The sequence below is a fragment of the Pelobates fuscus genome, chromosome 2, assembly GCF_036172605.1.
Source record: "Pelobates fuscus isolate aPelFus1 chromosome 2, aPelFus1.pri, whole genome shotgun sequence".
NCBI classification, from domain to species: Eukaryota; Metazoa; Chordata; class Amphibia; order Anura; family Pelobatidae; genus Pelobates; species Pelobates fuscus.
In genome coordinates this window covers 434469849-434485831 of record NC_086318.1, presented here as the reverse complement: position 1 = coordinate 434485831, position 15983 = coordinate 434469849, and the positions used below count along the sequence as shown (strand labels likewise).

Genomic DNA, 15983 nt, shown 5'->3' with positions numbered 1-15983 from the left:
TTTTCCCTGCCTTATTGGCAAGTAGTCTGCGGGGGCCCCACTTGTAGGTAATGGATTTCTCCTGAAGCACTTGGGTTATGGGCTTGAGAGAGCGCCGCCAGGACAGGGTACATCTGGAAAAGTCTCGATAGAATGCCAGCTGATCACCCTCAAAGGGCACCGTGGGAGTACCCCTTACTGCCCCCATAATAATGCCACGGTCAGCGTCACGTACCAGTTTGAGCAGAACTTCCTTAGGCGTCTCCTGGGTTGCAGTAGTCATTTTATTAAGCCTGTAGCAGGAGTCCACCACTATCTGTTTGGAGTGCTTGGGCATTAGAAGGGTGGCAAGGAGCCTCCTGCAGTAGTGGGGGAGTTCTGTGTCTGTTATAGTATCCGGAATGCCTTTTATTCGTAGGTTGCGTGCCCTGGCTTTGCCCTCCAAGTTAGCTAGTTGGGCTTGGTGATCCGCACATTTTTTCTGCAGCGCTCCTATGGCAGTATCTGTGGCTGTCTGAGCGAGCTTGTGGCCTGTCAAACCTTCCTCCATTTTGTGCATGTGGGTATTGAGCGCGGATACCTCCTCCCATATTGGCGCCAAGTCTGCCTTGAACATGGCTTGAATCTCTGCTACCAGGGCTTTAATATCTGCCCTCGTGGCTGGGGCCGAGTCCCCAAGCGCTGTGGTCGCCAGTGGCTCTGTTCGTCGCCTCGGTGGAGGGGAGAGGTCGGTTGTGCTGCTATCCTTGTCCGAGGACAGATGTGTGTAAGCCTCTGCGGGCGCCATCTTGGTGTGTGTCGGCCTTGCTGCAGTCCGCATGTAAGTGCCGATATCTTGAGAACCCGAGCCCGGGTCCGGATGCAGCGTCTTGTTTTTTCCCCCGATACCGTCGGGGTTCAGGCAGCTTCCAGTGGAGGTCTGGTTGCGAGGTATTCTCGGGTTTTGCTGACCTTTTCTCGGGCTGAGTAGCGGAGCAGCTCCGAGACGCGTCCAGCTCGTTTGGGCACCGGCTCCGCCCCCCTCAGTATCTATATTTATGTATTTTGTAAATTTAGCAATTATATAATATATCAATATACTTTTTTGTACTGCTCTATTGTTACTTTTTACTTGATCTGTGAATAAAAATCGACATTAAGTGGATGTCCCCTAGTGACCTATCATTAATTTCTCATCCATCATCCATTTTCTGAAGAAGACCTCCGAATACCAAATAAATGAACATGCCTGGCCATCATGATAACCGACTGTTATATGTCCGCATGGTGCTTCAGAGATACAGACATTGGCCGAATCTGAACGCCCAAGTCTAAATTGTGTCAATACACACAGAACATTGTACTCACTGGCATCTTGCTGAAATACATTATCTCTTGCAAAACTTAATATTTTCACAAATGTGACTTTAGCCTATTCAGTAATGGGGTATTAGTTTACGTAGACGTATGATTGTTCAATATTAGATAAAAGTATAATATCTACTAATGGGTTTTCTATATAATTATGTGATATAATAATATTGATTCCACTTTATCATCCCTTTTAATGTTTAGTACACATGTTGAGACCGGCAGATTTCAAAGTCGTAGCTGCTTTGGGTGACTCAATAACTGTGAGTATCTACTTTAATTTCACACAATCAGCTTTAACATGGATACGCAGTCTCTCATCTTCTTCACTGTGTCAGCTAATATATGTTTGAATAATTATTAATTATATCATGTCAATTAGTATTTTGCAATTATTTTACTACAAAAATATCGAAGTACATACCACTACAGTGGTTTTTTTCCCACTTCTCGTGGTGCATGCCTAATTTATTCCAAACTCTTGGGTTCAGACTTGTAGTCAAAGGGACACTCCAGACCCCTAAAGAACTTTAGCTTTCTAAATGTTTTTCCATTTTACAAAAAGTGCAGATTTCAATACAAATTGGCATTTCTTGTTACACCCCCTGGCTGTCAATCAGACAGTCGGTCCTGTTACTTCCTGGTTATTTAGCTCAGTGGAGATAAACTCTAAAGGCAGCAATTACACAGAGCATTTTCCCTGCAAATACTTTTCATTGAGCAGTATTGGGAAGTCTGTGATTGGACAGCCACAGAAAGTCTGGGCGGGGTTAGAAGGGGAGGGCCTGCAAAGGATGCAGACAAGAGATCAGCAGCGTTTGCATGCTAAAATTTTATGTACCTCCAAAGAAATCATGCAAAACAAATTACATGTATATTTTCTTTGGGGTATATCTACTAAATTGTTATTTTATATTTTATTTGGTTTAACATAGTGTTCATTTAATAATTGTTTGATAATTCGAGTTCTATAATATTTAGCCCTTTGGGTTTTCTCCATGAAATCTCTTCTCCTGTATTAGATTATTTATTCTTGGTGCCTCAGTTCATGCTGGTCAATAGTATTTGCCCCACATTGAAAAGTTGCACAGTATCATTCTGAATTAAAAAGTTTTGTGGCATATGGTACGTAACCACTAGGTCGCACTGTAGAAACAGTTATTTTTCATAAACAGATTTGTTTTTAGCTCCATATTTGAAGAGGAATAATTGTATATTTTTTATAATGTGTTGACTTTGTCTGACAGGCAGGTAATGGTGCTGGGTCTATCGCTATCGACCTTCTGGACGTGGTGACAGAGTATCGTGGCATCTCCTGGAGGTCGGTGGACATAGTTTGATTTCATTTGGATGTTTTGTGAGATTAATGTTTATACCGGGGCTTCTTTATAGAAATGGTGCATTGGGCTTCAATGGGAATAACCCTGCTTGTGAACAAACCTCGTAGTGTATCTAAACAGATTAAAGTTTTACGATTATAATCGCTCTATTCTCCTTCTGTTAGTATCGGCGGCGACGAGGAGCTTGAAAATGTTACAACAGTAGCAAGTAATTATCTTTCATTTATTTACATTTTGCTCCTGTCTCAATATTTTAGTAGGATTATATTTTTACTTTCACATAAGGAAACATTTCAGAACTATGTTGTGTGATAAAATTACTCTGAAACGTATGTATCATGTTTTTTGTTTTTCGTTTAAAAAAAAATTACTGTTTCTTTGACATTTCGGCATAGACACCGCCACATGGCAGAGCACACTGAGCATGCATGTCATTTTGGCCTCAATTTAATATTTTTGGATATGTTTTTCAATTGATTTAATATTTTTAAAATAAACTTTTAAAATGATTTAATATTTTGAAAAATATTTTAATATTTTACATTTTTTTTATATATTGATATACTTTTTATATATATTTTTTTGTTGATATTTTAATATAAATTATTTTAAATATTGCTCAAAAAAATATGAAATTATTTGAAAATTATCTAAAAAATTATTAAATAATGTGAAAAAGTTATCCCAAAAAATGTAATTGCCCATTGTAGGCTGAGGCTGGTAAAAATGTTGATGAAAGACCTGAATTTATGACCTTACATTAAATTATATGTGTGTTAATTACCTGTTAATTAAATATTTTTTTTCCAAATGTATAATGTTTATTTTTAATGTTTATTAATGTTCATTAATATTAATGTTTATTTAATTTTTATTTTAGACGTACTTCGAAAGTTCAACCCAGATATTCAAGGTTATTCTACAGGAAAAGGCTTTTACTTTCTACCAAATGCTAATCTAAACCGAGCTGTCCCCGGAGCAAAAGCAGAGTACGTATATATATTAATTAACAATACTGTATCTATTAATGTTGATTCAATTTACCAGAATCTCTGAGCATTATTCTTCAAAATATCTCCTATTGACTTACATTAACTGAAACAAAAAAAAGAAAAGTAATTTTAAATCTTAATAATACACTACATGGAACAACACTGTGCTATATAACACAACACAGAATAGTACAGTGCTATATAATACACTAGATGGCACAGCACCCAGTTATTGGAGAAGCAGTTAATATGACTAAGAGATCCCCATGAACGCTTTATAGTGGAAATAGTTTATCAAACTAACTTGACTCTAGGAGCATTTAAACAATGCGGACATTCCAGGTATTACAATTGTATCAGGATTTTCTGGCTGTATTGTATAATACTTACAAGCATCACCAGGAGGGGTATCTAATACCAGAGGAGAGGTTAGCCCCCATTGGAGCCAGGAAGGATTTTTTTTTTGAAAGAAATCTTTCTGTCGTTCATTCTGTCTGTCTTTCTTTTTTGGTATTTTGCAGTGACATGCTGGAACAGGCCGGGACATTCGTTAACCGAATGAAGAGCAATGTGAGTTTTTAAATGTTACGCTTTTTAAGGTTCTGTTTCTATAAGCTGTGTGTGGGTAAGTGTGCCCAGGTTGTCATTAAATCATTCTGTGTATCTTTTTCTAGAGCAAAATTAATATTACTGAAGACTGGAAACTCCTAACAATATTTATTGGAGGCAACGACTTATGTGGAATCTGTAAAAATCCGGTAAGCGGTTCTTCAGTGGGGTTCTAGGTGCCCCTGCTGTTGCTAGGCAACCTATGTTACATTTGCCTTTTCTCTAATGCCCTTGATGTGAGCTGCACATACGCTCGGTCATTATACTAAATGTATCCAAACAACATTAAAGAGGCGATAGCGCACACGTTGGTTATAGTTACCTCCTGTCAATAATAAATAAAGACCTATATTATGTAAAAGAAAACACCATGGTGTAATATGTGAAAATAGAACCCTAAAAGGGAGGGTTATTGGAAAAACTCACAATCTTTTGAAGCCTATTACGAGTCAGCTCTGAAGTTTGCAGATATCACATCAAATAGGTTCACTAACTGAATCTCAGAGACTGTCCGGTGTTTAGACTTTTTTACTAACCTGAGAATATAAAGTGAATTTAAAGGTCACGGTCCAAATACCTGAATCAGAAATATTGTCTAATTTAGTCATCCTTCCAGTTTGGTTACTTTGACCTTAATTCTCACTTTGGGGAACACCCCTGTATGAGCTTGGAGCCATTAGCCAGCCCGCAACAAGAGAGCACCTTTTCATTTCATTGTCTGAGAGGTGCCCACTGACGCTCTGTATGTATGGAGACTGGATCGGCTACTGACTTCTGTAGCTCTCCACGTCACCAGAATAAATGAGCATTGGAGTCCAATAGGTAAACCATTGCTTAATGGCATCAAAAACTCACAATTGGGCTACGGTGATTATAACCAACAGTGCTGTGTGCCAGGCCAGGACTGTATTTATTTATAAAATATTTTACCAGGAAAGATACATTGAGATTTCTCTCATATTCAAGTACGTCCTGGGTCCAAAAAAATTGCATTGTTACAATTAGGGTACAATAAAATACAAAAACAATATTAATACACAATATATACAAAATGTAACATAGAACAGGTAGAAAATATATAATCAACCATGACAGGTGCATTCTGTTTTGAGATATGTAGAGAGGGATCTCTTAAGGTGTCCCTCAGTGCTTCTCCTATGATTTAGTGACAAGCACTGTAACCAGCGACCACGCTACTCTCTAACTATATTGAATTTCTCCTACATTCGAAGGCTTGTGTGCCCATTCGAGCTATTAGGCAGCGCACTATTAGTTAGAACTTTTTATCAGATCCTCGCCACACTGAGGATAGACATCTCTTCCAGGGGTGTTAGCATTGAGGTGCCCTCGAAGGCACAGTTCTCCAGGGCGATGGCAGAATAACTTGGTTACACAGGCAGTCCAGCCTTCTCACCTAGCGATAATGACCTTTGAAATTCACTATCTACTTTGATGTAACTAAGACAATCTTAACGACTAAGTGGGATTACTGTTAGGTGCCCATGAAGGCACGGGGACTAGCAAATTTCTCTCCTCATAAGACGACTGACTAACTCCGCTCTAGTAACCATACTAAGCTAATTTATATACTCAGTATATTTTGTTCGTTCGAGCGGGTTGGGTGTTAGGTGCCCTTGAAGGCACGGGGAGTGGCGGTTCCTTTCACTAGACCGCTTATCGACTTTGCTTGGTTTCCGCACTAAGTCATTATACCTTAAGATATTTTGTCTGTTAAGTGGTAGTATCGCTAAGTGCTTGTGTAGGCACGGGGAGGAATCTTTCCTCTTCCTTATAATCACTGCTCTGTGTACAGCACTTAACAAGTGTTCATGTGAGGAGTCCGTTAATGATACAAACAGCCGACAATCTATGCAATATTTGACTACCTATGTCTTTAGGCTGCCGGTATCATATGGACAATCCTACGGTCACTAAGTATCTTACAACTAGACCGCTAATAAATTACTAATTTAGCTACACAGTAACAGTGTGTATACAACTGTGACCGTTACTATTTTCCCGTGGGCACGGTGTAAAAGTGCTTGTTCCCTCGGTCTATCTCTACCTATATATTCCCAATTCAGGACGGAACCTTATTATATGGGCCTACAATATACGTATTTTCCCGTGTGTTACCGCAAGAAGGGTTTGAGGTCTTTTACACACCTACCCAGCGGCCCGGAATAAACTCAATAGTCCTGATATTCCTCACTATATATGAATAAGATAGAGGTCCTGGAAGAGATTGTTCTCTCTTTTTAATTTCTTTCACTTATTACACCTATGTTGGGTTTTTGGTTAACACTAACTTAGGTTTACAGTTTTGTACACTAGCACGTTGTGGTTTTACATTTATTAATAAAATTTATTTTTCTTTTCTTTTTTTGCTGAGCATCTTACCTAAGGTAGACGTTGTCCAACAGTTGAATACTCTGTGTATAGCTCACCTTAGCTCTCTCTGCATTAACGTATTTTTGAGCAATCACTCAATATACATAGGTACACTTTTGCCCTTCCTTGTTGCTATGTTACTTTTGGGGTTACCCCCCGTTCTCTAAAAAGTGTACTTCCCCTCTGGCTCTTTCTCACTCCCTGCTGTCCTTGTTACAATTAGGGTACAATAAAATACAAAAACAATATGAATACACAATAAATACAAAATGTAACATAGAACAGGTAGGAAATATATAATCAACCATGACAGGTGCATTCTGTTTTGAGGTATGTAGAGAGGGATCTCTTAAAGGACTTTAGGCTTGGGGAAGATTTTAAAGTGTGTGGGAGGTCGGTCCACAATTGCGGTGCTCTGTAAGAGAAGGAGGATCGGGCTGCTTTCTTTTTGTATTGAGGTAGACTAAATAAAGTGCTGGTACTGGATCGGAGGTTATAGGAAGTGGGAACAGCTGGGGAAAGCATTTTGTTCAGGTAGGGTGGGAGTTTTCCAGAAAAGCTCTTAAACACAAGGCTGGAAAGATAAAGGGTGCGTCTGGATTCCAGTGGCAGCCAGTTTAGTTCTTTTAGCATGTCACAATGGTGGGTCCTGTAATTACATTGTAGCACAAATCGGCAGAACGAGTTATACAATGTGTTGAGTTTATTAAGGTGGATTTGAGGTGCAGGTGCATATACTACATCCCCATAATCAGCACTTGCTGTACAATCTTTTACTTTACTGTAGGGGTTAGGCAGGATTTGTTTCTGTACAGGGCACCTAGTTTTGGATAAAGTTTAGATTCAAGTTTTTCTATGTGGAGGCCAAAAGATAGATTGGGGTCCAACAACATACCCAAGTATGTACTTGTCTGTTTTCCCAGTGTGTTCTTATTATCAGCATATCACATCCTGCCTCAGATAATACACAGAGAATAATATCACGCCACTCGCCTGATATGTACCTGACTTCACTAACTGTGATTGGCTGGGAATGAATTATTTTATGAGCAGCAGAGATACAGTATCTATATTTGTTGTCTGTGAGATACTAAACCCAGAGAAATGAAACTCCATCCCTAATCATTTATTCAGATGGATTGGTATCCTTCCTCTGCTATGCTTCATCATATACTAAAAGGGGTTTATTCATAAAATAACTATTTATAAAAGTCAAAATCTCAATTATTTACAATTTCTAATTCTATTGATTTACATTCTGTAGATAGTTCAAATAAAAACTATAAATAAATTGGCATCGCTTGGTAAAATTAGTTATTGTTTTTTTAATTATGAATTAACTCCTGCATTAAAAGGGTTAAATAATACGATACAAGTTATTATGTAATTAAATTCTAGTGTGTTTTTTTTTTTTTTTTTTTTTTGTATTTTTATTTTTAACAGTCTGGCCATTCTCCAGAAAATTTTGTAGGACATCTTGAGAACACTCTGGATTATTTACACAAGGAGGTAAAAAGAAACGCTATTTTTCGTGGTTAATTATTTGTTTTTAACTCTTGTATCTAAAAATATATGTTTGAAACTTTCTTAAAGCAATAAAACTGACAAAGTTATATTATATGTTATCAATAATTAACGGATTTGTAACTCTCTCCATGCCGATGCAGTCACAATAGAACTCTAGTCTAGTGTTTAAACGGATCCATTTGTTATTAAAGAGGACGTGTTACGTTTGTAGAATGTATACCGTTTCCTTTTATTTGTCATGACTATTACAAACTATCTCACGTGAAAAGCTCTCTTTATCAATTATTGTGTCTTTTATATTATTATCATTAAATTATTGGCATTTATATTGCGCCAACAAATTCCGGAGCGCAGTAAACGCTGCATGACTCAATAAATAAAAAAAATGATCTCTGACGAACAGGCCCTTGGAAACAAAGTATGAAAGTGTAAGTTTCTCCCCAATTATACACACCATCATGCACACAAAATACAACAACTGTGTGGCAAAAGAAAGCGAGATAAGTCGAGCGCTATTATAAAAATACACTTACCCCTATACATAGCAAATGCATCCAGTGTTATATGATAGAGAAACAAAACAAAATATAGTGTTGAAAAATGTATAATTTATATGGTGCAATGTAAAATTAGCTGCACTCACATAGTACAGAGCCTTATAGGGATAGGCTCAGATCACTCAGGTGGATGTGTGATACGATGACACTAGCCCTCTTCTCTGTTCCAACCACAATAGCTCAAAGAAAGAACAGAAGCAATGTAGAAATATCAAGTGCAGTAGGTTTGATGTTAAAACCACTAGGCCAAGACACAGAAAATTGCTCACCTGTCAAAGAGCCCTTACTAATCTGGCTCATATGTGCCAATCGAGGGGGACACAAATCTTTCTTAAGTGCAATTTAGACTGTCCAAAGTTCACCTCTCTTTAAATCAATCTTCCTTATTGACATAAGGTGTCCAGTGTCTTGATTAAATCCTCTAGTGGTACAAAACATTAGGTGGTTCTCCTCTCCTCAGAACCCAGTGCAGTAGGTAGTTTTTTTTATTTGGAATTTTGCAATTAATACTACTATTTGTTTATGCCTCACTTCTTGGAGATTTTTTGATAGGGAATTTTCCTGCCCTATGGGTGGAAGTGCGACTCCTGCTGTGATTTAAAGTTAAACAAAACAGGAAAAATAATGTAATTCACCATAAGAAACCATTGAAGTCTGCAGCTTGAGACCTGTACTCATAACGATGTCATTACCATCATAAAACCACGGACAGGGCTGAGAATTCAAAGTAAATTTTAAATTTAACGTCAAAACAGCCTTAGCTCTCCAAGTCCTCAATGCTTTTACTTTGGCTAGTTTGTCCTTAAATTTGAATAACCCTGAACGTGTTCATTTATGGAACCATGTTAGTTAGGGCTCTAAGTAATGTACTGACAAAACACATCTTTTCTAACAGGTCCCCAGACTCTTCGTGAATCTTGTGACAGTTTTGGACATTTTACCACTTAAACAACTTTATGGCAACCCAGAAACACATTGCCCGGAGCAGATGATGAGGTCAGATTTAAAAAAAATAAAAATAATAATTTTTTAAATAGTGAGAGATATGTGAGCAACGTTCTAAAAATGGAGCAATCACCGTGGAAACAAATAAAATGTGCCTGCTGATAGCACCTCTCCTAGAATTGTGCCCAAGAATCAATCTTTATGCGCAACTTTTATCATCTGTGGTGACAAGACCTTGATCTAACTATAATTAAAGACAATTAGTGTAAAGTAAGATGTAATTACTAATATGGTTACAATTCAAACGCCTTATGAAAATAACATTTCTTCGCGCATATCGATAGTGGAACCTTGTGATTTTTAAGTATAAAATGCCAAAGCATCTCCCTAAAAGTCACATTTATTATAGCAAATTTAGTAACCTTCATTCATCTCACTTACCTTCAGTTCTGCTGCTAAAATTAATCAGATCTTCACTTTCTTCACTATCAGAGAAATTAAAACAAGACAAAAGATATTCAAATTAGGAATAGAATGTGGGTTTTTTTTTAGGGTCGCTCTCTTGTAGTGGGGTAGGTTAGTGCGATCAGGGCTTAGAGTTAGAGATCCAGTTCCCCTGGTCTATATCATTATAGAAATGCCATGAGATTCATCTGTTTGGAAGTATACATAGAGATTCAGCTGATATTACTAACGGGGCAAATGACAACTAAATGGAAGGTAAAATATTCCAGGAATTTGCCATTTTTGTGTCGCTGAATAAATTTCACGTAGCAAACTTTCCTCTGCAACTACTAAATTTGGAAAATCTAGGCCTGTCTTTTAGGGGGTCCAGAGAATCAGACACCCTGTTAGAGTAGACCAAGCATGTTTAAGTGAGTCTATATTCATACCTCCCAAGTGTCCCTATTTAGCAGGGACAGTCCCCTTCTTGAGTCCCTTTTTTCTATCCTAATGCCTCTCTTTTCTAGGAGCTCAATATTGTTGGAATGTCTGAGTGTATAACAGAGCTCCACATCAATAATACTCCCAGTAATGTGTCTGAGTGTATAACAGAGCTCCACATCAATAATACTCCCAGTAATGTGTCTGAGTGTATAACAGAGCTCCACAGCAATAATACTCCCAGTAATGTGTCTGAGTGTATAACAGAGCTCCACATCAATAATACTCCCAGTAATGTGTCTGAGTGTATAACAGAGCTCCACAGCAATAATACTCCCAGTAATGTGTCTGAGTGTATAACAGAGCTCCACAGCAATAATACTCCCAGTAATGTGTCTGAGTGTATAACAGAGCTCCACATCAATAATACTCCCAGTAATGTGTCTGAGTGTATAACAGAGCTCCACAGCAATAATACTCCCAGTAATGTGTCTGAGTGTATAACAGAGCTCCACAGCAATAACACTCCCAGTAATGTGCCTGAGTGTATAACAGAGCTCCACAGCAATATTACTCCCAGTAATGTGCCTGAGTGTATAACAGAGCCCCACAGCAATAATACTCCCAGTAATGTGTCTGAGTGTATAACAGAGCTCCACAGCAATAACACTCCCAGTAATGTGCCTGAGTGTATAACAGAGCCCCACAGTAATAATACTCCCAGTAATGTGTCTGAGTGTATAACAGAGCTCCACCGCAATAATACTCCCAGTAATGTGTCTGAGTGTATAACAGAGCTCCAAAGCAATAATACTCCCAGTAATGTGTCTGAGTGTATAACAGAGCTCCACAGTAATAATACTCCCAGTTATGTGTCTGAGTGTATAACAGAGCTCCACATCAATAATACTCCCAGTAATGTGTCTGAGTGTATAACAGAGCTCCACAGTAATAATACTCCCAGTTATGTGTCTGAGTGTATAACAGAGCTCCACATCAATAATACTCCCAGTAATGTGTCTGAGTGTATAACAGAGCTCCACAGTAATAATACTCCCAGTAACGTGTCTGAGTGTATAACAGAGCTCCACAGCAATAATACTCCCAGTATTGTGTCTGAGTGTATAACAGAGCTCCACAGTAATAATACTCCCAGTAATGTGTCTGAGTGTATAACAGAGCTCCACAGCAATAATACTCCCAGTAATGCGTCTGAGTGTATAACAGAGCTCCACAGCAATAATACTCCCAGTAATGTGCCTGAGTGTATAACAGAGCCCCACAGCAATAATACTCCCAGTAATGTGTCTGAGTGTATAACAGAGCTCCACATCAATAATACTCTCAGTAATGTGTCTGAGTCTATAACAGAGCTCCACAGCAATAATACTTCCAGTAATGTGTCTGAGAGTATAACAGAGCCCCACAGCAATAATACTCCCAGTAATGTGTCTGAGTGTATAACAGAGCTCCACATCAATAATACTCTCAGTAATGTGTCTGAGTCTATAACAGAGCTCCACAGCAATAATACTCCCAGTAATGTGTCTGAGAGTATAACAGAGCCCCACAGCAATAATACTCCCAGTAATGTGTCTGAGTGTATAACAGAGCTCCACATCAATAATACTCCCAGTAATGTGCCTGAGTGTATAACAGAGCCCCACAGCAATAATACTCCCAGTAATGTGTCTGAGTGTATAACAGAGCTCCACAGTAATAATACTCCCAGTAATGTGTCTGAGTGTATAACAGAGCCCCACAGCAATAATACTCCCAGTAATGTGTCTGAGTGTATAACAGAGCTCCACATCAATAATACTCCCAGTAATGTGTCTGAGTGTATAACAGAGCTCCACATCAATAATACTCCCAGTAATGTGTCTGAGTGTATAACAGAGCTCCACAGCAATAATACTCCCAGTAATGTGTCTGAGTGTATAACAGAGCTCCACATCAATAATACTCCCAGTAATGTGTCTGAGAGTATAACAGAGCGCCACAGCAATAATACTCCCAGTAATGCGTCTGAGTGTATAACAGAGCTCCACATCAATAATACTCCCAGTAATGTGTCTGAGTGTATAACAGAGCTCCACAGCAATAATACTCCCAGTAATGTGTCTGAGAGTATAACAGAGCCCCACAGCAATAATACTCCCAGTAATGCGTCTGAGTGTATAACAGAGCTCCACATCAATAATACTCCCAGTAATGTGTCTGAGTGTATAACAGAGCTCCACATCAATAATACTCCCAGTAATGTGCCTGAGTGTATAACAGAGCCCCACAGCAATAATACTCCCAGTAATGTGTCTGAGTGTATAACAGAGCTCCACAGTAATAATACTCCCAGTAATGTGTCTGAGTGTATAACAGAGCCCCACAGCAATAATACTCCCAGTAATGTGTCTGAGTGTATAACAGAGCTCCACATCAATAATACTCCCAGTAATGTGTCTGAGTGTATAACAGAGCTCCACATCAATAATACTCCCAGTAATGTGTCTGAGTGTATAACAGAGCTCCACAGCAATAATACTCCCAGTAATGTGTCTGAGTGTATAACAGAGCTCCACATCAATAATACTCCCAGTAATGTGTCTGAGAGTATAACAGAGCGCCACAGCAATAATACTCCCAGTAATGCGTCTGAGTGTATAACAGAGCTCCACATCAATAATACTCCCAGTAATGTGTCTGAGTGTATAACAGAGCTCCACAGCAATAATACTCCCAGTAATGTGTCTGAGAGTATAACAGAGCCCCACAGCAATAATACTCCCAGTAATGCGTCTGAGTGTATAACAGAGCTCCACATCAATAATACTCCCAGTAATGTGTCTGAGTGTATAACAGAGCTCCACAGCAATAATACTCCCAGTAATGTGTCTGAGTGTATAACAGAGCTCCACAGTAATAATACTCCCAGTAATGTGTCTGACTGTATAACAGAGCTCCACAGCAATAACACTCCCAGTAATGTGTCTTAGTGTATAACAGAGCTCCACATCAATAATACACACAGTAATGTGTATTTAAACTTCAATAAATGTGTTTAGAAATCAGTCTGTGTAAATAAGATACATTGTTATTGTTCTAAATTAAATTTTAGCTTCAAATGTTGGTACGTAATTATACCTAGATATTGTGTAATTTATCTAAATGCCTTATAATTAGGGAGCACATCCTCAATAAGGAGTGCAGAACTAACTATAACACATACAATAGGGTTCTTTTCTAAGTCACTATAACGCCCATAACGCGCCAATAAATTAAACCTTTTTTATTACAAGAGAAAATTGGGGGAGCACTGTCTGGCCTGCACTATGCTCTAATAATATATCAATCTTTCATGAATATATACTTAACATCATATAAAAAACAAAGAAAAGAGTTACATGCGCAATACCCGAACTCCCTTTGCACATTTTGTTAGTATGACAAAGGCCATTAAAGTGTAAGCTCACCTGCCACGTCAAGGCAAACCTCTTAGAAGAGTCCTACACTAACAATTCACCTTGTTTCTTTCAGCTAAAAGAGACAGAGAGGGGAACCTTTCTAAACTCCTGCACACTTATTAATCCTTAAAGGACCACTATAGTGCCAGGAAAACATACTCGTTTTCCTGGCTCTATAGTGCCCTGAGGGTGCCCCCACCCTCAGGGTCCCCCTCCCGCCGGGCTCTGGGGAGAGGAAGGGGTTAAACTTACCTCTTTCTCCAGCGCCAGGTGGGGAGCTTTCCTCCTCCTCTCCTTCTTCCTTGCGACGTCATCGTCTGAATGCGCACGCGCGGCAAGAGCTGCGCGCGCATTCAGCCGGTCTCATAGGAAAGCATTTACAATGCTTTCCTATGGACGCTTGCGTGCTCTCACTGTGATTTTCACAGTGAGAAGCACGCAAGCGCCTCTAGCGGCTGTCAATGAGACAGCCACTAGAGGCTCTGGAGGCTGGATTAACCCTCAGTATAAACATAGCAGTTTCTCTGAAACTGCTATGTTTATAAAAAAAAGGGTTAATCCTAGATGGACCTGGCACCCAGACCACTTCATTAAGCTGAAGTGGTCTGGGTGCCTAGAGTGGTCCTTTAATAGGGAACACATGGGGTTGGCTGCAGCATTGTAACATGGCTGTGAAATACTTGACATCACGTAAACTTGTTTTTGTGCTAAAAATAGAGATTATGTAACAGGAAGTGTAACGGCAAGCGGCTTAACAAAGTCTGATAAGATCATATTCCAGGGTTGAAGAAAATATGTATTCATTGCATCTTATCAATTGACTCGCTGATTAGGGTGTATATCATGTGGTTAGTCAAAGTCAGTACCATAGCCCTGACCCCTCGGAGATACCTCAATCTAAACTAATTTACTGACAGGTTGTAATAAATAATCGTTAGCACAGAGAATCCATTAAATCATCACATAACTGAAACCTCACTAATATGTGGGCTGAGGTATAGTATATAATGATTTACACATGCATCTAAATTAAGTTGTTATGGTGCCAGGAGGCCCCTGACACACTCTTACCGAAAGGGGTTAAGCCATTCTCGAACAGTTTAACCACAAAGTTGCCTCCAGCACTGATCTCCGCTCCCCCCAGGCAGGACGTGCGGAGTGCAGCTGGGCGGAGGTACTGCTGATTGACTGACGGTCTCAGTGACTCCCCATTCACAAAAGGTTAGTTTCTTTCCAACAGTCCGGCGGCATATTGTGCTTCCTGAACTTTGACATTTTAGACACTGTATGCCGTCTGGGGGTAGTGAAGATCAGCTCCGGAGGCAAAATGTTGGTTTAACATTTCAAGAACGATTTAACCCCTGGATGTAAGAGTGCGCCAAGGGCCTCATGGAACTATAATAATGTAATTTAGCTGGTGCCTGTAGTGTCCCTTTAATTATTATTAAAATGAAGAAATATGAAAGCATTTTGATGAATATGATCTTAAACTGACAAGCGTTTCTAAAATCGTCTTCTCCTTACAGCGGAGCTGGGCAGGGTCCTGGATAATATTTATTTAACAGACCTTTAAAGGCTTAGTTAAAGCACCATCACAACTTTGCAATATTGAGAGATTCCTCTGAACTCACTCTGAGATCTGAAAACGTCTCATTAGAACTTCATTAGCTTATAAAAACATACCGCTATCTCAATATTTGCTTATACCCTTTTCTTAATAAGTGCCCTTTTCTCTTGCTCTGTTTGTTTAATCCCTGTGTATCTGTCTTGTCGTGTTCTGCTAAATTGTTAATAAAACTCTTTTAGCACAAATACAGCTGTAAGCCTGTCCCTCTGAGCTGCCAATCGAGCAAACTAAAATCTCAGTTCCTGGTTGTCTATATCATGCCACATACCTAACTTGGACTGAGTGTACCCCCTCCTTCCTTGACAGAGTGTCATTCACTG

At 39.1% G+C, this 15983-nt stretch overlaps 1 protein-coding gene across 1 annotated transcript in view; it reads left to right on the top strand.

Moving 5' to 3' along the window:
• Positions 1-15983, top strand: part of PLB1 (phospholipase B1) — a 157296-nt gene that overhangs the window by 48041 nt on the left and 93272 nt on the right. The window contains exons 17-24 of the mRNA XM_063441548.1: positions 1534-1592; positions 2577-2650; positions 2834-2877; positions 3550-3658; positions 4183-4231; positions 4336-4419; positions 8105-8170; positions 9641-9741. Of these exons, the coding sequence (XP_063297618.1) occupies positions 1534-1592; positions 2577-2650; positions 2834-2877; positions 3550-3658; positions 4183-4231; positions 4336-4419; positions 8105-8170; positions 9641-9741 (586 nt within the window). The remainder of the gene's footprint in view (positions 1-1533; positions 1593-2576; positions 2651-2833; positions 2878-3549; positions 3659-4182; positions 4232-4335; positions 4420-8104; positions 8171-9640; positions 9742-15983) is intronic.